General features: G+C 42.3%; 2 protein-coding genes across 5 annotated transcripts in view; one reads left to right on the top strand and one right to left on the bottom strand.

Annotated features, from left to right (window-relative positions):
* The window catches only part of ClC-b (chloride channel protein 7), a 49,613-nt gene extending 34,958 nt beyond the window's left edge, over positions 1-14,655 (bottom strand). For all 3 annotated transcript variants that reach the window (XM_084604364.1, XM_084604365.1, XM_084604366.1), the window contains exons 1-7: positions 14,498-14,655; positions 13,741-13,830; positions 12,647-12,712; positions 8,416-8,548; positions 6,831-6,940; positions 5,779-5,922; positions 4,923-5,006 (exon numbers count right to left, since the gene is read on the bottom strand). In XM_084604364.1, the coding sequence (XP_084460490.1) occupies positions 4,923-5,006; positions 5,779-5,922; positions 6,831-6,940; positions 8,416-8,548; positions 12,647-12,712; positions 13,741-13,830; positions 14,498-14,593 (723 nt within the window). In that variant the 5' untranslated portion in view covers positions 14,594-14,655. The remainder of the gene's footprint in view (positions 1-4,922; positions 5,007-5,778; positions 5,923-6,830; positions 6,941-8,415; positions 8,549-12,646; positions 12,713-13,740; positions 13,831-14,497) is intronic.
* A 135-nt stretch (positions 14,656-14,790) lies between these two features.
* Positions 14,791-19,493, top strand: RpL38 (ribosomal protein L38). 2 transcript variants are annotated; one of them, XM_084604368.1, is made up of 5 exons: positions 14,791-14,872; positions 15,002-15,026; positions 15,311-15,371; positions 15,448-15,573; positions 19,357-19,493. In XM_084604368.1, the coding sequence occupies exons 2-5, from the start codon at positions 15,024-15,026 to the stop codon at positions 19,380-19,382; spliced, it is 216 nt and encodes a 71-aa protein (XP_084460494.1). In that variant the 5' UTR covers positions 14,791-14,872; positions 15,002-15,023; the 3' UTR covers positions 19,383-19,493. The 2 variants fall into 2 exon arrangements, with proteins under 2 accessions (XP_084460494.1, XP_084460493.1); XM_084604367.1 differs by having other exon boundaries at positions 14,861-14,930.
* The last annotated feature ends 720 nt before the right edge of the window (positions 19,494-20,213 follow it).

Here is a 20,213-nt window from a genome sequence, read left to right as displayed (position 1 = left end):
ATATCACGCCACGCTTTCCGGTCTCTCACTATCTTCCTAACATCACATAACTTCATCTGCAGCACCTCGAGGATGCCATCCAAACATCGCATTCGCTGCCTACCCCTTTTCCGGTGACCCTCAACCTTTCCCAACATCAAATCTTTCTCCAGCGACTCCTCTCTTCTCAACAGATGACCAAAGTAGCTGAGCTTTAACTTTAGAATTTGACCCTCCAATGAGCAGTCAGGGTTTATGGCCGACAATATCGACTGATTTGATCTTCTGGCCGTCCAAGGAACTCTCAAGAGTCTCTGCCAGCACCACAATTCAAACGCGTCAATTCTTCGGCGGTCAGCCTTCTTCACAGTCCAACTCTCACATCCATACATCACAACTGGAAAGACCATAGCACGAGTTATATAGATCTTGGTTGGCAGTGTAATGTCTCTGTTCTTTACTAGGTGGTCAAGGCTAGCCATGGCTCTCTTTCCCAGAAGCAGGCGTCTCCTAATTTCATGGCTGCAGTCTCCTTCCAGGGTAATCTTGCAGCCCAAGAAGAGATCTGTCACAGCTTCCACTTCTTGTCCCTTGATGCTCTAGGACTTGATAGGGCAAGACGCCATGATCTTTGTCTTTTTAATGTTCAGTTTAAGCCCAAACTTCTCACTCTCTTCTTGTACGCGCATCAGAAGTCTCTTGAGTTCCACTTCACTTTCTGCCATTAAAGTGGCATCATCCGCATATCTAAGATTGTTGATACGTTTCCCAGGGAATAAGGGAAAGGGAATAATTACTCATTAGCATCTGTTTAGTGACAGCTATAAGGTTTTCACAGAAACATTACAAGGATGGGAAGTAAGGTCAAGAAGGTCTATGGCAAAATTAACATTCGCAATGAGCTGCTTTAAGCTGAAACTAAGTGAGGCAAGTGCTCCCCAAACATCATTCATCTAGGACGACTCCTTAAAAATTTTGCATATCAAGCTACGTCTCTTCACGACGTAGCTGCGGCAATCCAAGGTCTCACTTTGGCTGTCGTAGTGTTGCTTTTGCAACAAAAATAAGACCCTCTGGCTGTAAGGCTAAAAAAAGCTAGGAAACAATATCGACAATGCCTTTCTCCGACGGGTGACCAATATTATCTGAACAGCATTTAGTTCTGAAAAATACCATAAAAAAAGTAAGGATTCTTATTAAAGCATATGTTTAAAAGAATTTCTCGGTGCGTCCTCGGCATTATTCTGATGTCAGTTACCATCCATAAACAATCTGTTCCAAATCTCTAAATGAACAACACTGCCATGGGAGGAAAAAGTAATAGCTGATGGTGTATCTTTATTTCTCTAGTTTTCACCAAGGATGATACGGTCGCCCTGTAATTCGATGCTTTAAGAGATTCCTCTAATATATGATGCATGATAGTGAAGACTGTGTGCTTACAGTTCTGCTCAGCCTAAATGTCAAAAAGTCACCAGAAATTGACAGCCTTCCTACTGTCTTCTTTATTATTATTATTATGCTGGATAGTGCATAAAATACATCTTGCATTTAAAAAACAGACCAATGCAGAAATTTTCGAAATGGGCTAAAATTGCCACATATCAAAAACAGATGACCAGCTTCTTGTTTCTTTCTACAGGCCTACTTACATGCTTTGTACATGTGTGAAGCCAATGCAGTTCATTAGTAGATCAGCATACATTTCCACTTTTGCAAAAGTAAACACTGTTGCTATAACTCAAAGCATTGTTTCTGCTGTAAACATTTTACAGTGACCCAGCTGTTGGAAACAGATTTCACTACAGTGCTACATAGGGGCAATCAAAATGAGACTATTTCTTGATTTCAAGAAAGATTTTGATCGCGTGTGCAACATAAACTGCTATGAAACTTGAGCCTGTTCTTAAATATGATTCACTACTTGCCCGTAAAGTGGCATGCAGTAAAACCTCGTCAGCTCGATTCCCATTATCTCGAAAATTCGAATCATTTGAGCTGTCGCCGGACTTCCAAAAATAGCCAAATCCGTCTGTAGCATTGGAAGCTTGTTTATTTGATTTCTCTGAAACAGGCATCAGTTAACTTGGCCATACTCCTGAAGTGATGCCGTGTCGAGGTACAACACCCTAGACAAACGATCAGCCAAACATTCGCCCTCAGAATTTAAATGTGCGCTACGGCAGGCATGTAGACAATCAACAAGTCCCAGTCAACACGCTAACACAGTCCGCCTGCATAATTTTGCTTTTGGGATTACGCCAGCAGTACGCAGCGACAACAGAAATCAGCCGTGTGTATCAGCCAGCCAGCAGAGCCCGCAGTTGTATGCCATTTAGAATGACAATTTCCTTGTTGCTTATCTCTTTTCCTTTTTGAAGAAGTCGTGCCACCCCAGTGCCAATTAGCACTTCCTTTGCATATGTCCGCCTGGCATCTAAACTCTGCCTGCGCGTCAAAGCTGCTGCGCTTGCCACATGCTGTTTGTCGTTTGTACAGTAAAGCTTCCTCCCGTGTGGCACCACGTGAAGAAGCTGCATTTCTACCCATCGCACAGTGAGAGAAGCCACGAGGACATTTTGCCATTCTGCAAGTGTGTATGAATAATGAAACTGCGAAAAGTTTCCGACAGAAGAAAAAGCACCGTCATCACAATGTTTTCATCTAAAAAGGAGGTCACCACTCTTCAGGCTTTTATTCATTTTTTTTTCTTCGTGACTTTCACCAAAAGCCAAGGTTATTCACAGCTATTAAATATGACGTGTTAAATTCAAACATGGTGTTCAACTTGGCAAATATGCATCAGTTGTAAAACATTTGCAGCTACGCTTGCGATGCACAATTAAATTTTCACTGCACAACTGATAGCAACCCTTTATGTCAGATTACTAATTACAAATATTTAGAATTTGTAATTGCATCAGACTTGAGATGGAACAACCGCACAATGCTGTATATACTGAAAATAAAGCCATGAAGCAACCGGGATATTTAAGAACTTTTAGCATACATATCTCATACCCAATTATAAGATGCATGTCATAATTAGGCTTTTTCTTTTTTTTTTCTTTTCAAACAAAAAGAAAAGATTAGAATTCAGAAGAGGCAGAATTCCAGTCATATTCAAATAGCTAGATCAATAAAAGAACGATAAAATGACTTAGACAAAGTTTAATTCTGACTGCAGTCACTATGTACAAAAGCTCATCTTTTTCTGGCCAGACATGAAGGTTTTCTTAATGTCAAACACGTTGATCTGTATGCATATTTATCACGTCCTCTGGAGCTACACAATTTTATTTTTCTTTAGAACGCAGTTGAGTCCTGTTATAGCAATTACAGTTCTAACTTATAACAATATACTGGACATAGAAATGAGCAGCTGTGGCATTGTCAAATGAGCCATGTGCCCTGCATTTCGCTGGCTGTCTCTGCTCCAGTTTGACCTGACCTAACCTTATCCAGCCACTCTCCATTATAACCCACAGAATTCAACGAAACAGCAAGCCAATAATGAGAGAACATGACCAACAGTGATGAGGTGGTCTTAATACTGACAGCACCTAGCACAAACACTCCTTCCTACACCACTGCCAACTTCAGACTTCTGACCAGTAACAACATAACTCATAACATATGAAATGGTTAGTCCAATAACAACTTAACATCCACACAAACAAGAATGTACGCTCACTGGCAACAGATAACAGGGGAAACCAGTTAAGTATGACTGAAGCTGTGGGTAGATAGCTGTAATTACCCAACCAAGAAAAAGTGATTCCCCTGACAACATAACCTTCCCTGAACACACATCTTCATCAAAAAAAACTGAGTTTCCTTATCAGTTGGCATCACAGACAGCAAAATAGCCAAGTGCCAAAGGTATAGAACACAGCTTCCGATGAAGCGCACATATATCAGCTTTCATTTCATCCTTTCCAGGAAAAATAGCAGATACGAGCCATCTTCAACACAATAGGGTCATGTTATCTTTCAGATAAACTTATCTGTTACAGCTCTCTTTCTGCAAATGTACACTCTCTACTTTCTCTTTCAATCTCTGACATTTTTGACAGCATCAGATTCATTCTGTAACTGCGCAGTGTCCTCATATCTTCTTCCTATTATTTAAGGCAGAATGCTTCATCCAGTTTTAATGGTAAAAGCTCAATGGTGCATTTTCACGGTGCACTTAGTAGGATAGATGCATCAAACTCATAGCAACCACCACAGGAATTGAATGGTGACCGCTGCATCCAAACAACACTACCATTACAAAATTTATTTTAATTTAATTTTTTTATTCTGAATTTCTTCGCATTTTTTTCTGAATCTTTTGTTTGCTTCTTCATATTGTAACCCCACATTTTGTGTGAAGCTTTCTTCTTCTTCGTACCACAAAAACTGGCAGTTGGTAGCGAGCGCATCATCTGTGTTAACGTCCTGGTTTAATTCTCTTGTGTGTGTATTGTTTTTTGTGTATAACCATGCAGCGCCAGAGGTCGTCAGAGTCATATAGCCAACTAGCCCGCTCGCAAGTGCTACTGTCAACTTGGGTCTCTCATTTCACATGGGACGATTATGTCAGAATCAGCCTGCTAGGACCCTGGCATTCACATTACCCCTATACGGCTTAGTTAAAGCGGGGCTTTATATGTGGGCTGAGGAAGAAGAAAAAGAGAAGAAAGCTCGGTCACCTGCAGCTAATGCTTTCGCTAATATATTTGGTTCCGCAGCGTTGAACCATTGTCATTTTTTCTTTTAGGACCCTACAGAATTGCCAGTTGTTTCTACAACCCTGAAAGAGTTCTACCAACTTGGCTAACAACTCACCATCTGACACAAGCAGTGACTATGTTCCTACCCATACTTGATTGAACCAGCCTTTAGAGAAATAATCCTGACCCATAAACTGCTGAGAAGAACAAGGCCTAGATGCTAACCTTCAGATCTCTCCGGAAAGTGGTGCTCTTGCCTTGAGAAACGCCGGCTGCAATCACCGACCCACAGTGGATCATTGGGCCCTCCTGTAAGAAGTAATACACAAGAATTCACAACAGGTGTGAAAAAAAAAAAAAGAAAGGTAGGTATCTCGACGGCTAAAATATTGCTCACGAGTGAAATGCAAAACTATGTAGTGACACTACACAATGGTACACCGCCTTGGAGGCCAGTAATTTCATCAGGAAATTAGACCTGCTCACCAAACACAACCTAATCATCCCCGTAGTGCTGTGAAGAGTTGTGCTTTCGTGCCTGCTTTTTGCTTGTAAATTCTTGTAAAATCTCAGCAAGTGGCTTTAACACTTCTTTTTTTTTTTTGCCAGAAAAACCTAATCTTAGTACTCCACCGAAATGTGCACCGCTGTTTGTACTACGCTGTTTGCATTTCTTGCATCTGTATTCAAAAGTTGCTGTTTTTTACCTGAGAGTGGCGAAAAGCGACTAACATTATGATCTCGGACCAGCACAGAGCCCAGCTGCCTCTAACATCATCACTGAGTTAAGATTTTGGATCCAAGTCAGCCCAATAAAGTTTTCACTTCACGTCAGACTTTAGTCGGCATCGCCTACTGATGAAGCCAGGCAACAATGCCTCTTATCGTAGCTTCTCCAACAATGCAACACACAAAATGCTGACAGATTCATCAGGCTGTACTACATGAGGGAGTACAAGTTAAATTAAATGCATACAGAAGTGCCTATACAAATGAGAAAAACCAACACCTGTCAACGCGTTTGCTATGAAACAATGAAGCGGCAAGAAGGACAGACAAGATGGAGAGACCAATCACCCACCTTGCCTACAGCCAGGCCACCAACGACAGAGAGGACCACTCCAGCCGCTTTGATGACTAGCGTCTTGAAGCGAACCACCTGGGGCACCTTGACACCATTCAGGTAGCACTTGATGACAGGAATGCCACTGGCCGCTGCCACTGGCTGAAAAGGCACACAATGTCAAAGAAGGCAATGAAAGCCCTCCCAAGCAATGTGAAAATCTTCATTCACAAGTCGCTGCACAGAAATGATGAGCAACTGAAGTGAGTTCCCACTAACAGCAGCGACTACTGGTACATCCCTTTTACTACAGACACCAATTGAGGCACTTGCGCCTTTACAGAAACTTGCCTCAAGTGCGATTACGACTTAATAAAGTGATGAAACCAAGAAGGTTAGAAAGTAATGCTACCTACACAGCCCAAACCGAATGGCAGTTACAACTTGTATAGATTGCATATTCAAATAACGGCAGTAAAAAAATTTCTGGAGAGGAAAAAAAGTGTGCAGCTTTTCCTGAGCTTTTACTGCATGAAATCCAGTTGCAGAAACTCAGCACTGGGTGCAGCCAACAATTCACATTCTCACACAAGCACGTATGTGTGACTTTCACTGTACAATGAGGCACTGTTTGCAAACTTTGGACAAAACCTAGCCCCAGCCACACTTTGCAGTTTAATGTTACCTGGAAACACCTCATTGGCACTCATCCAACAATCTGTTCCGGAGTTGTTGCTGTTGTTAATTTATTTATTCACAAAAAACAAAGGCTCGAATGTTACTTCACACTTTAAATGTCCAGACATGATTTAAAGTGCACTGAATGCTTGCCTACTATATCTAGTGGTGTTTCAAAAATTGTTGCCGGCATCCGAAGTTCGCATCAAACAGTCACGTGTAAATGTTCATAACAAAGAACTTCCTACAGGAAATTACACCAACAGTATTTTCTTCAGCATTGGCATAGAAGTTAGAACCACTGGAACCACAAACTGTCACAAACAGATATTAACTAACCACTGCGGGCTATAAGGCAAAAATAATCAAATAGATTTGTGAACTACACTCACGGCGATGTAGGCCACCAAGATTGCGCCCAGTAGCACGGCAGCAGCATTCATGCCGACCCAACTCAGGAAAGGCAGGATTATGCAGTCCTTGCGGATGCACTTGTTGATCCCTTAGCAGTGACCCAGAGCTAAGGAAGAGCACAGACTGCTTTGCAAAGCATCTGGATTGTGAAACTATTGCCCTGCAGGCAACTTGCTTGTTGCCACTCTCAAATGTGCTGTGACTCATCAAACAGCAACTTTATTGGGCAGATACCTAAGCCAAAACAAAATGAAATTCTCATATATAAGCCAAAAAAAAAGGATGGGCATGGTCAACAGTAAAATATGAGAGTTCCTTTGAAGTAATTTTTGTTTTAATTCTAGAGAGATTTCTGTGCGACCTTCAGCCTTCATAGTCAAGGCGAGCTTAAAGCAGATACAAAAACCAGATATCCATCAAAACAAACAAGCCCAAAGAATGCATTGTGAACTGCAAACCATACACATTTCAGCACGGATTTTTATCATATAAAAAACTTCTCACATAAGATTAAAAATTATTTAAAATTCATGGTAACTTCATATTATAAGTGACAAACTGTCTTCTGCAGCTAACAAGCTAATGGTCAGGCTTCTCACTCAAGCGACTGACTGGAACTGGTGTTGCACTGCACATAAGCTAGTTACACTACTAACAATCATTCTTCTAAAATGTTTGCAATCTACTTCACGATTATCCTTCTGAAAATTAATTTGTTATTACCACCGCGAAATTATTCAATAAGTACACAGCTATAACCCAGCTAAGTGAAGATATATATATATATATATTTTTTTTTTTTTGTTGAGTAGAAATCTCACAACCAGAAGGCTTTGAACACAGGCATTGGTTTTTAGCCATGTAACCCTGCATAAAAAAAAATGGTATTCATTCATTTATCAGACTACCCATTATTAATTTATCACACCAACAACACGGCATAACAGTGGTGGCGGGCAGCGGTAGTCGTGGGGAGGCTAAGTAGTACAATAAAAAAAAAAAAAATTCCCTTGGAATAGTGACACGTACAGTTATGAGCAAAAGTGGTATACAACACTCAGCCGCTGACAGAGCTCGGGAATACTGCATCTAAATGCCATCTAGCGACAGCGAAAGTCGCACATGTATGTAGATAAAGTGGGGCACCACCACTATTGTCTCAATCCCAAATAGCTATTGCTAGGTGGCCTTGCAATGCAGTTTTCCCGAGCTCCGCTACCGGCTGAGTGTTGTATACCACTTGTGCTTACGACTGTACATGCAAGAACACAGAAAATAAATAGTCATTTTTGTCGACGGTTATCAACTTTAAAATAAATTTCATCAAGAAGTCTTAAAGAAGAAGTTGTAATTAGAGGTGGAACACACACAATAGGACATAGGCATATAAACCTTACACCAAAGGCAGAAGTAATAATAATAATAAAAGCTATTATTTCCAATAGCAGGGGCAATATGCTGTAGTATACGGTTCCACTCCAAAATTGTCCTGGCGAAAAGCGATGCCAGAAGCAACACCTAAAGTGACATGACCAAGAAAATCATTTTGGCAAAAAAGGATACATTTCTTCAGCAGCTGGAACTTCAGGTCAGATATAACTTCAATGCAAATGTCAATGGTACAGGCAGTCAAGGCTGTTAGGATGCCAATGATTAGAATGATAAACCACCGCTTCCAGTTCGTATTCCGTATTGCCTGCAAAAATACAAATGCACTGAATGAGCGGGGTCTAACTTGCTAAAATAAGACTGCGATTCCAATACGTATATCTACATTTGCTCCGGCTGCAATTATAACACGAAGCATTGCACTAGAGCACTGTATGGGCTCAGGCCAGCCTGGGCTTCGACAAATATGCGTTGCATGAGCTTGGTCGAGCCAGGCTCAGCGCACACTCGGGCCCGTACATAAATGAGCGGCGTATGGCTTTTTATTCATTACTGCATGGTGAAACAAGCAGCATTCTAGCAGTGGCACAGATAAAACAGGGTAATGATGTCAGATGATAAAAAAAATTACTTAACACTTATTTACAGCTCAGCCCACTTATGACAAACCTGACAGCCACGCGAATTGAGTTTGTTGCACCTGAAACTCGCAGTAAGTGTGCTTGCCCCATTATAGCTAAAAAATATAGGTTTGGTTTATGGGATTTAGCATCCCAAAGCAACTCAGGCTATGAGAGACGCCATAGTGGAGAGCTCCAAAAATTTCGACCACCTGGGGTTCTCCAACACCGCACCAACACCGCAGAGCACACGGGCGCCTTGTTATTCGCCCGTATCGAAAAGCGACCACCACGACCAGGATTCGATCCCGCATCTTTGGGCACAGCAGTCGAGCGCCCTAACCACTGCACCATCGAAGCGGGGTTGCTAAAAAATATAGATTCAGTCAAATTCATGTGCGTTTTTCTAAAACAGTTTTGTGCCCATCTGTGTCTTCAACGGCTGTGCTGATCAAGATGTGTCATGAAATCCTGGCCAATGCCCTTGCTGTGGATGAACAGCTTCAGGAATGTGATAACACTTAAAATTGAGGCATAAGCAACTGGTGGTAGGTTGGCAAGATCATCTTTGATCCACCACAGAGGTGCAGCAGGGCACATGCATCAAGAATGAGCAGCACTAGTCACATGTAAAACATTCAAGCAGCATATTGGACTCCAAATCTGACAACATCCCGCACAGCTACTAGTTCCTTGAAGCACCCTTTGTGTGGGAAGAAGAGCCGTACAGACCTACAAGCAAAGTGAAAACTATGTATGCATGCATGTATGTATATATGTGTGTATGTATATAACTTTAATGAAATACCAGCAAACGAGGATTTAATGTGTCGTGACACTGACCAAGCGTCAACCCGGGGTTATGACCTACTCTGCATTACCTCATTTTGGCCCGTTTTTGGTGGGCCATAAGGCTTGTGCCTTTTGAGTGCACCCCGGGCCTGCTGGATGGCCCATAGTTGACTGTCCTTGTCTGCACTTTGCACAGCATTTTGAAGTTCAGGCGGGTATGCCTTGAATGTAGCTTCGGTCGGGAACCTTGCCCAGTCCCACATGACGTGCCACTGGTCCGCCGGACCCACTTCATATGCACTGCACACATCACTCATGTAGATGTCTGGGTGAAGGATGTGTAGCACGGAGAAGGGCGAGGAGTGACGCAGTTTTTATTTGCCTTAGGATGACCGCCTCCTCCCAACCAAGTGCCGGGTGAGGAGGCGGCATTGTCCGTTGAGCTAGGCGGTAACACTTAGTAACTTCCTCGTAACTGGCCATTCGGTCCTTTGTTTCGAACTATAGTACTTTAACCAAAAACCTTTGCCTACAGTCCGATTCTACTTGTCATTGATCGGTGCACACTGCCTGATCGTGCTACATAGCGTGACGCAAACTGTCTGATGAGTGCGAGCTGCCTGCACATGGCAGCAATGCAGAAGGCAGAGATCCGACTGAGCTTGCGACGAACGCCATGTCAGCAAATGGATCAGGAATACACATCTCGTGACTGGTATTCGAACTTCTCAAATCGCTGTCCTTGGCTGACCGCAGGACATTTTTCTTTCAAACACTGCCACTGTATCGCACTCATCGTGTGAACACGCACGCACCGACTGACCTCATAGGCTGTCAGAGTACACTTGACCGCATATAACTGGCAAGTTCAATTCTATCCTTTTTATTGTTTCTTTGGAAAGTCATAGAATCTGGGACGTTGTTCTTCGACTGCAAAGGAGAGTTTACAGTACTTCCCTGCTCATTATAACAGAGAGGTTCACCGACGGCCATTCATTTTATTTGACGTGCCCTGCCATACCACAAATAACACCGCAGCTGCATTCCAATGAAGGCGAAACACAGGGTGCCAATGTACTCTGACATGTCAGTGCATGTTAAACATAAACACAAAGCGGTTTAAAAAGTTCCTATTCAGAAATTGCATTGTGTAGAACAAATGCCACTGAGTGTGCATACTAAATATAAATCCTCAAAAGTAGCCAACAGTTTGGAAAATCTTTCTAAATTGTCATTCTGGCGTCTCACAGAGACCATTGGCTCCAACCTTTCACATGAATTCTACCTCTGGAAATCGTAAGGCTCACATGACATCACTAGGAAGAAAGGGACTGCCATTGGCTTACCAAAAATGGTGATGAAGAAACCACATCACTGCCATAGCACGTTCAAGATTTTCGAGCACTGCAGATGCCTGCATTTAGTGACCTCCCCCCAACCTCCCCCCCTTTATGCAAAATTGCCCAAAAGAGGGCATTTAAGGAAAATGAGCTCCAAAAGAGGTCTTTAAAAAAAAGTCAAGAGAGGTGAAGTGAAGACTGTGGGAGCGGAGCAAGAGAATGGCAGCACATGATATTCCCTTTCAGCTATTTTATTATTAAGCTTGGTAAGGGGGGCGAGGGCAAGCAGCGGAGAGAATAAAACTGCAAAACTGAGCCTGATTAGCTTGGCAAGGCATTCGTGGGGCCGAGTCCAATATTGGTTTGTTCTCTTTCTTTCCCCACTTGCCCGTGTGCGAATTGAGAAGAAAACCGTGGCAGATGTTTTTGATCACCAATATCTCTAGTGCTATACAAGCTGCATCAAAAATTTCTACAGGAGAATAATAGGCAATTGCATATCTATCAATATGATCGGCTTTCTTCACCCTTGGTATCCCCCTTTCAGTGCCCCTTTGATGAACTTCAGGTGGTCGAAATAGTTCCGGAGCCTCAACGATACCATCCCTCATAGCCCATGCCATCGTAGAGAGAGACTGTTGCTTTTCGTCTCCATATAAGCACAGCCAGTGTGGCCACAAATTTCACCTGTGAACTGTGCTCATAAGAAATAAAGTTTAATTGACGTGGCTTTGATGACATTTTCATATTACTTCCTGCAATGCCTAAGAAATCCAGGGGTAACGGAAAGTTAACTGCACATATATGCAACATTTTTCACACGTACTGTGGAACTTTATGGCTATTCGATGATAGGACCACTGTTCAATGCAGCACTGGTGAACCTGCCTTATCTTGTGTTCCATTTGCATTTACCAAAGCAGTCTTTCAAAGTGTCATTGCAATATGAGCACCTTGGATGACCATTTGTTTACTTGTATAGCAGGAGACTGCTTGTCGATAGTGAAAAGTTTACCTTCCAAGTTCCTCTGGGAATGGGCCCTGGACCGGGTAGAGCTGGGCCCCTTGTCAAGTATGGCGAGCCAAGCCCAGACTCATTAAAGAGATAATGTAAAGTATTCAGACTTAAGCTGTCTCAGGACCGGACTGGGCTCGAGCTTCAGAATGCGGCCTGAACAGTGCACTCTATATTGCACACACATTGACAAGTCCAAGTCACTAGCATCAATATATTGTAAAATGTTATATACATATACATATATATATATATAAAAAAAGAAATGTATGTAAGCAATTTACAAAAGAGCATCTGATGCTCACATCGACAAGCGTTCAAATGCTTCCAACCTAAATATTCTGATGAAAAAGCCTGCAACCAGGTTGGAAAACCACATTCTCCTAAATTTAAGCTGAAGGGTGTGATATACTAGAGGTATCAGTTTAAATAAAACTTTGATATGCAACCTTGTCTTTGTAAAGGCAATGAAAGGTCTTGGCTCAATGATAGATGATCATTGACTGCCTTTATCTCGTTGGCTCTTTGTGTATGCAAGCATATGAACTTCCACATTTAGCAAAGGCGAACAGTGGTACAAATCCAAAAGACAGCCAGAGATATTTAGGAAAGGCATTAAAGTTGGCAGCAGTACTCACTGTGAAAGTTGTTGTCAGCTGCTCCGCAACATAAAGGCTGTTTTCGCATGTGTCATAGTCAAGACTCTGAGTGAAAGAATAACACACAGATTAAAATCACATCTCTACCCACACAACTTCAGAGTGCAAATGCCTTTAGGGCCAAAGTGCATGAAACACCAGTGGGCCAAGATAAGTAGAAAAACTTTTTAGCTGCCTTTCTGCTACCAGTTACTTTAACCAAACGTCTCAAACTGAATTGTAAATATGTATCAGCCAAGTATCAGGTTATTTTACAACTGTTGCACGATGTTAATACTTTCATTCGGAAAAAAAGAAAGTGCACATATCTACTCAGAAAGTAAACACCACCTGCATATAATATAAAAAACATTTTAATCTCTTTTTGCACAAGTACTGTTATTTTAAGTGGCTGCAAGGCTGGAAAAGATGGGTGCTGCCTCTACACTAAAGCCACACATAGGAGAATCATGAGAATTCAAACAGATCAGAAAGGTGGCACAATAAAAAAAAAAGAGAAAGACAAGGAGGGAGAGGTGACAATGGCAATATATCACATAAGGCCCTTTTCCTGCAACTCACGCCACATCAGAGTATTGTTTACAATAAGTGCACAATATTATGAAATCACATACATCAATAATTTTGTAAGACTAACTCAAGCTGTTGAAATATTTATGAAGAAATTTGAACATTGCAAAATCACAATCAGTGTTTGAGCCTGATAGCTGCCTGAAGTTTGGCTAATAGGTGAATTGTAGCCATGAATGAAAATGGAACACAGAAACAGGACAAGAGAAAGGTGACATGCATGTAAGTCATCTCTTCCATGCTTTGTTTGTAGGTGCCGTTTCCAGTAATGTTTGATATGACAGTCATTTTATGCGCTCAAACACAACTGTATGCAACTCTGGACAGCTAAGTTTGAAAGCGAACTCCTGGGAGAAGATTTCTATGTGCATTTAACTTTAAAATTCTCAACATTTGAAAGTGATGTGGTACTAAATGCAAGTAAAGTATGCTCCTCATGTGCCACACAGTAAACGTTTTCACTGAAGTTCAATTTCATCTTCTACACTTCCTCGTCGGCATACCTCATACTTTTGCGAGAGGAGATTAAGCGAACCGAGTTCATGAAGGTGCTTGCTGTCCGGCGGCCGTCCAATTCCCACGCTGTTGATTGACTGTAAACATGAGAGATAAAAAAAAAAAAAATTCCTTGTTGACCAGATCAGAACAAACAGTAAAATAAACTTGTGCGCGCAAGCAATCGTTTAATAAACTGATTATGATTCTAAAGTACAAGACAAAAAAAATGTTCAAAACACCGCTATTCAACAGATCGACGGGAATGAAGGCATCAAGAGAGAAAATAATGCACTACCAACGAGAGAAAATGGTAATCAGCGCGGGTGCTTAGTCTAAGCAAGCGCGCACCTCACATCTTTTCTTTTTTCACTTCGTTCGCAACGCTAAAACGTGACAGCTCCCGCCGGTCGTGCGGCCCGCCGAACTTCACGATATGACGCTGTTTGATGCTATCAGAGTTTTCGATATCTCTAAAGCGCCTGACCTCCAGATACCAGGCGCTTTAAAACGCAACACTGGCAAACAAGAGCAATGCCATTGAACTAATAAACAATCAGATCCGTAGCATTATCACTCTTCCTCTGAGCTTAGTTCACACAGCGGATTATCTGCACGCAACAAAGTGATGCGGAACTTCAGTCATTGAGTCACGTCGTTGAGTCATCCTAAACTATGAATGACAGGTGCGCTGAAGGAAGCACCAATCAAGCTGCTAAAAAGATTAGCATTTATACTTCGACAGTAAGCATGGAGGGAACTTACGCCAGACGCTGACGGTCCGTGGTCTGACTCGATTAGGGGCGTTCTCTCGTCATCACCGTGCGTCGACGCCTGAGCTTTTCGTCGAGACCGTGGCATCGCTATGCGATCATCGCAATCACCAAAACCGAAGAGCGAAGCTAAGCACGTGACTGTTAAAACAGTTAAAGTTGTCGTGTAGTATCGTATCTTAAAGACCTACTAAATAAAGCACAAAAACTAGTTTATATTACTAATCTTAGCATGAATTTAGTATAATAGTTATTTCTTAAAATTTTATCTTTAAGTAAGCTAGTTACTTAGCTACAAAGCTACGGTGAGTGTGTGTGCTGCCAACTTCATCCTTTCTTCCACACAGGGCTGCCATAACTGAATCAGGTAACGGATGGTCCATGAAAATCGGGGTTGATCGGTTATTTCTGGCTCGCTTATTACTGTGTACGCGGCAAAATAACGAGTCGTATTTAGCTGAGCTGTTGCTAAACACAATTTTTCGCTTCTTTTCAGGCTGCCTGTTGAGCAATCCAAAATGGTAAGTGTCGATTCCCAGCCTAGCTTCTCTCTGGTTTCATAGAAGCTGGTGTCCCGTGTTCTATGTTGCTACAGCATGCTTGAGTAGTAACATTTTATAGAATTTATAGCACCGTACTCTCGCGCGTTTAACGTTTACCGCCACTATCTCTCTCGCTTCGAGAGCCTTACGGCTACTGAAATGTTGAAAGCGGCAAGTAGTTGGCATCGTTTAGGCCGCTCGTACCTGTTCCTGTGATCGTTAAAACACAAGTTTCTTGTTTGTTTGTCTCCTTGTTCCTACAGCCGAAGCAGCTTAAGGAGATCAAGGAGTTCCTGCTGACAGCGAGGCGGAAAGACGCCAAGTGTGAGTGTTGTTTCTGCAAACTCTGGTTCTCTCAGAGCGTGTGCACTGAGCCCTCTTCTATGCTTTCGCTGTGCAGCGGTAAAGATCAAGAAGAACCCTAACAACGTGACCAAATTCAAGGTGCGATGCAGCAAATACCTGTACACGATAGTTGTCACCGAGAAGGAGAAGGCTGAGAAGTTGAAGCAGTCCCTGCCCCCAGGTATGTGCGGACTTCGTGGCCTTGTCATGCCGAATACGTAAAATGCTGTCTCTAGCTCCGCTGTCCATTGCGCGTAATTGTACCTTAGACGAATGTGTCATAACCGAGGCCTGGCAATTTGCCGAGTGGCTGTTGTAACTGGATGTGTGAAAGTGATCTGGAATAGTCGAAGTAGCATTGGTAACTGGCTTTGGATCTGGGTAGCATCTATACAGGGCCTGTGTTTTCTTGCTGTAACTTGGTGCTTAGCAGATTGAGATTACCTGTGAGGTAACAAACCTGGTTGAACCAAACGCTCAAACTGTGTCGGGAAAATGCGAAGATGGTGCAAATTGTTTGCCCATTGTGCCCATTATTTTACTGCTGTATTGAATATGTGAGTTCATTGGGGAATAATAGATGAATAGATTGTATCACTGAAACGTGCTGTTGTGACATAAGGAAGCTTGAAATCGACTAAGCAGTCCATTTGTTTACTCACCAGAGATGGGTCCATTTGTTTACTCACCAGAGATGGCAAGAAAATTTCTCCTTGATGGGGAATCGCAGTTCTAGTAAAGTGGCTTTTTTGTTGTTGCGATGAAAACGATGTTGCAGAGCTCTAAAAGTTATGGTACATGATGGCTGAAATCGTCCGTATAAGTTAACGTTTTGAGCACATTAACAAGCTCATTCTTAAATACAGTTGCAGAGACTGGAGTGTTAGCCCTACTTGAGTGGTAAAATCAATTCCTCAGCTTTTTTGTGAAATCGCCATTAATCCAAAGCATGTCAAATGCAAGACTGATCGTGTGTCCACGTTGGTAGTGCAACACCATAAAAATAGCACAAGAACACATACTCGCCTATGCCCGGTTGGTGTGTGACAAATGTCACAAGCCAAATAATATACACGAACACTCGAGTTCTGAAATGTGCACTGAAATGGAACTTTTTTTTTTTTTTTTTTTTTTTTTTTTTTTTTTTTTTTTGTCATGTGACAGCTGTATCGAACATACTGTTCGTCCAGAGGTAGTACCTGTGTGGCAGGGGTATATATTTATTTTTCGAGAGCTGAAGCTGGGGGGTTCTCGCTGCTTAGACATAGAAGATACTGAGTTTTTCCTGATGCCAATACATGTTAAAGGGACAGAACACTGCTCCCTAAGCATCCAATTTTTTCCGGCGTAGTGTAAGGCTTCATGTCTCAAGTGGTCAGCTTCGTAGCAGTTTTGCCAAAAACGGTGTAGAAAAATTTTGCCGGGAATTTTTTTATTAGTGCATGCGCCCATTTTTATTAGTCCAATGCTGGAAACCATGAGTAGCGTCCGCAATTATATTGCGTGTCAGCTGAATTGGTGTACCGAAAACTTGTATAATTTCACTTGCCAGACAGTAATTAGACATAGTACACAGTATCATGAAGTTTAGTTTCTATACTCAAGGTTGTTGCAGCACAGGAATGTGTGCATCATTGACAGAAGTTAATTGGCCAGTCACCACTACATCAAAAAGATTCAAAACATGGTGGCGCCATCTAGTGATAGACACTAAAATCATATCATAGGCAATGCAAAAGGAGGCTGGCTTTTTTCTGACGGGCGCAGCAGAGAGTGAAAAATACAATAAAATACAAAGAATAGAGAACACTGTGCACTTAGAAAACCAGTGACATTTTCCCAAGATATGGTCAGGTGGATTACTCAGTGGTAATTGCCTCAAGAAGTGACATCAATCGTATTCATGCGACTTTCAGTGCCAAATTGAAATTATAAACGCTCGTTTCTTGGATGTTATAGTGCTCTCTCTATACCACATGAGGCAAGATATTTTCTTTTCCACCATAACCCTATTACATATTTTGGTCAGTGTTCTGTCCCTTCAAGTGAACAGTGGATTGGGCACAGACATTTAGAGGATACCATTGGCACACCTGCCATCCCTCTCGATTTAGCGGGCTCACTCTAGATTTTTTATGTAACTTACCGATTGTACTGCTACTATCCATATCTACCAAAAAGTTATCTTAACCCGTGCGATGGTGGCTTTTGCAAAACTGTCACCATAGAATCTGGCTCTGCAAAATAATAACCAGCATTACCATCAGCGTCATTGACTAAGCAGTAGATCAAGGCCAAGCCAAAGCTGTGGCTTGTAGCACTTTGTTGACTAGCTGCTTGTGTGTATGCTTAGGGTTAGCTAGGTTACTTGTGTGTTGTGAATAGCCCAAAGTTAGAATTTTTGTATGCTTGAAGTTACGGCGCTATCAAAACCCAAGAAGAGGTAGTTGCAGAAGTTTTAAGTGAAACATATGCAGCTCATTTAGACGAAAAGCCATTGCCATGGCCTAGTTTTAGCTCGAGCATTGTTGGGCTTTGTGGAAAGTGTTCAGAATGTAGCAGGGAAAATGGAGGCGCAGTTCAGGCGTATGCCAGGAACTGTGACAGGTACGGTGCGTTTACTTTCTTATAAACCAATATGCAAATGAGGCTGATAATGTGTAACCTTTTCTAAAAAATCTACTTAAACAAAAAAAATATATTTAAAAATTTAGTGAAAAGGCATGTTAAGGCGCTGGTGCGTCTAAAAGTGAAGTTAAGCATCCCACCCCTTTCTATTGTGATCTTTTACTTCTGAATTTCCATCCTTCATGACGTTGAGAAAAGGGGAAACATTTTGAATTTCGTACACGTGGATGCGGCAGGTCTCTTAGTGGCAAAGGTGATTTGAAACAAACTAGAACTGCATTCCACTTATCAGTAACCCTGCCTCATCAGTTGCTGGTGAAGGACACCGTCAGCCTGGAGTGTAGACTGTGATTTGAGCAAAACTATTCCAACGAACTTCTTTTGATGTGAGGGCTCATTGGGCATTTGCCTGAAAGTTGGGCCGAACTGCCCGCCACCCCTTTTTGGCATTAAGAAAAAATTCCAGATTTTTTTCATCTGGGCAGGTATGCATTGGTTGGAACTGCAGTTTAGTCTTACTGAATCTGAGTGTGCAGAGTGGTCTGTTGTTGAAGGTAGCACATAGGCCAGTACTTTTCACAGCACTGCCTTCTGGTGTCATGGAGGTGGCTGTGAGGAGTTGAATTCAGTCGCCGAATGGAATTTGCTCGCTTGTTGCTATGGCTTTGAAGCTGTGCTGGTACTATTATGTTGCTGAGGCGCAGATCTGTTACATTTATATGTGGGGGTGGGGGCAGCAAATGGTGCATATCACGGGAATTGGACCTAAAAGCAGCAGTGTATAGCTTGAAGCAATGGAGCTTAACCTGGAGCTGCCCTTCATGGCTATCACCTCATGGCCCTACAAGGCTCCTGTTAAAGAACTTTGTCTGCCAGCATTGCTGCTAGTGGACCTCACTTGGTAGCAAATCGATGGCTGTGCCTGCCTCCAGCATTGGCGATGCACTGGGAGCAGCATGTACAGCCTTTGTCATGAGTGTAGAGCCCGGGGGATCTTCTGAGCCGTGTAGTGGCGCTCATTTAACATTAGTAGAGGTCTTTCCCTTTGGAGAGAGTAGGACAAAAAATCTCACCACCAAGAGATTCAGAACACTTGAACTGCATTACAGGCTGCACGAAGTGGCTCAGAAGCAGGGCTCTACACTTTTGACAAAGACTGTACATGTGTGTTCATATGTTGCCTGATTTTTCCAGTCACTGCTGCTCATGATTTAACCGTGTGCAGTGTTAACGTGGCCATAGAACTTGAGGCCAGGGCTTTAGTGTAGGAAAAAATGTATTTGCCTCTCATTTTGCTGCTGTGTCTAATGTGAGATATTTTACTTTTTTTTTTCAGGTCTCCAGGTGAAAGAACTCAAGTGAATAAATGGGTTGTTAAAAAAGATGGCTCCTGTGATTCTGTTTTTGCTTTATCTTTTTCGTGCAAGCAGATAACAATCAGCATCTCTGGTTTTATCCACATATACTCATATGGTGCATGCTAACCCTGGGGTCGAATTGCACTGCGGTCACAAAAACTGTTGTAAACCTGTCAATCAGCGCCTGCTCCTGTAGGTGAGTTTGTGACAGAATTGACAGCTTTTGTAGCGTGACCGGAGCGTAATTCGTCCCTTTGGTTGTAAGAACTGTGGGAGCCTTCCACTAGTTTTACATATCCCAGCAGTGGCTTCTAGATGTGAAAGCTTTTGTCCAGGACGTGTCATGGTACACTGTTGTCCATTTCAAATGTCGCTTATGGCTCGGCAGAGTCCACTTGCACCTTAGGAAAACCTTTGAGATGGCACATATTAGCTGCACAAACACACTGATTCTTTTTTTGTACATCAGGTCATCAATTGATAAAACATTTAAGTGGTGCTCTAAAGCTTGCCCTCATTACTGTACATGGGGAACTAATCTGCGTTGAAGCCAGAATTAGCAGTTTGTAGAGATAGTAAGCCAAATCCTATTGTTTCTCGATCGTGTCTATCCTAGTGGAGCGTGGTGCATAGCCAGTTAACCACCTTTCTTCACTAGTTCTTAGAATTGGTTGCCCCTGAATTGCCCATTTTTTTCCTTGGAGTGTTGACTGGTGGTATGTAAACTCTACACAGCACTCTTGTTGACTGCGTTTCAGAATCTTGCCTCCAGTTTTGTTTCATCTGAATGCCTAATCACTACCTTGAAAAACTACAGCCTTTCTCAAAAGTCGGG

This window comes from Amblyomma maculatum, chromosome 5 (assembly GCF_055883805.1).
Source record: "Amblyomma maculatum isolate TAMU_Amacu chromosome 5, ASM5588380v1, whole genome shotgun sequence".
Classification (NCBI taxonomy): Eukaryota; Metazoa; Arthropoda; class Arachnida; order Ixodida; family Ixodidae; genus Amblyomma; species Amblyomma maculatum.
The sequence above is the reverse complement of the archived record's forward strand: the minus strand, read 5'-3'. Positions and strand labels throughout refer to the sequence as shown.

Excerpts from the sequence above, each read along its gene's own strand:
- RpL38 (XM_084604367.1), top strand. The coding sequence starts at position 14,887 with ATGAAAATCGGGGTTGATCGGTTATTTCTGGCTCGCTTATTACT. Across the intron at positions 14,931-15,001 it reads TTTCTGGCTCGCTTATTACT|GCTGCCTGTTGAGCAATCCA; the intron begins GTGTACGCGGCA and ends GCTTCTTTTCAG. Across the intron at positions 15,574-19,356 it reads GAAGCAGTCCCTGCCCCCAG|GTCTCCAGGTGAAAGAACTC; the intron begins GTATGTGCGGAC and ends TTTTTTTTTCAG.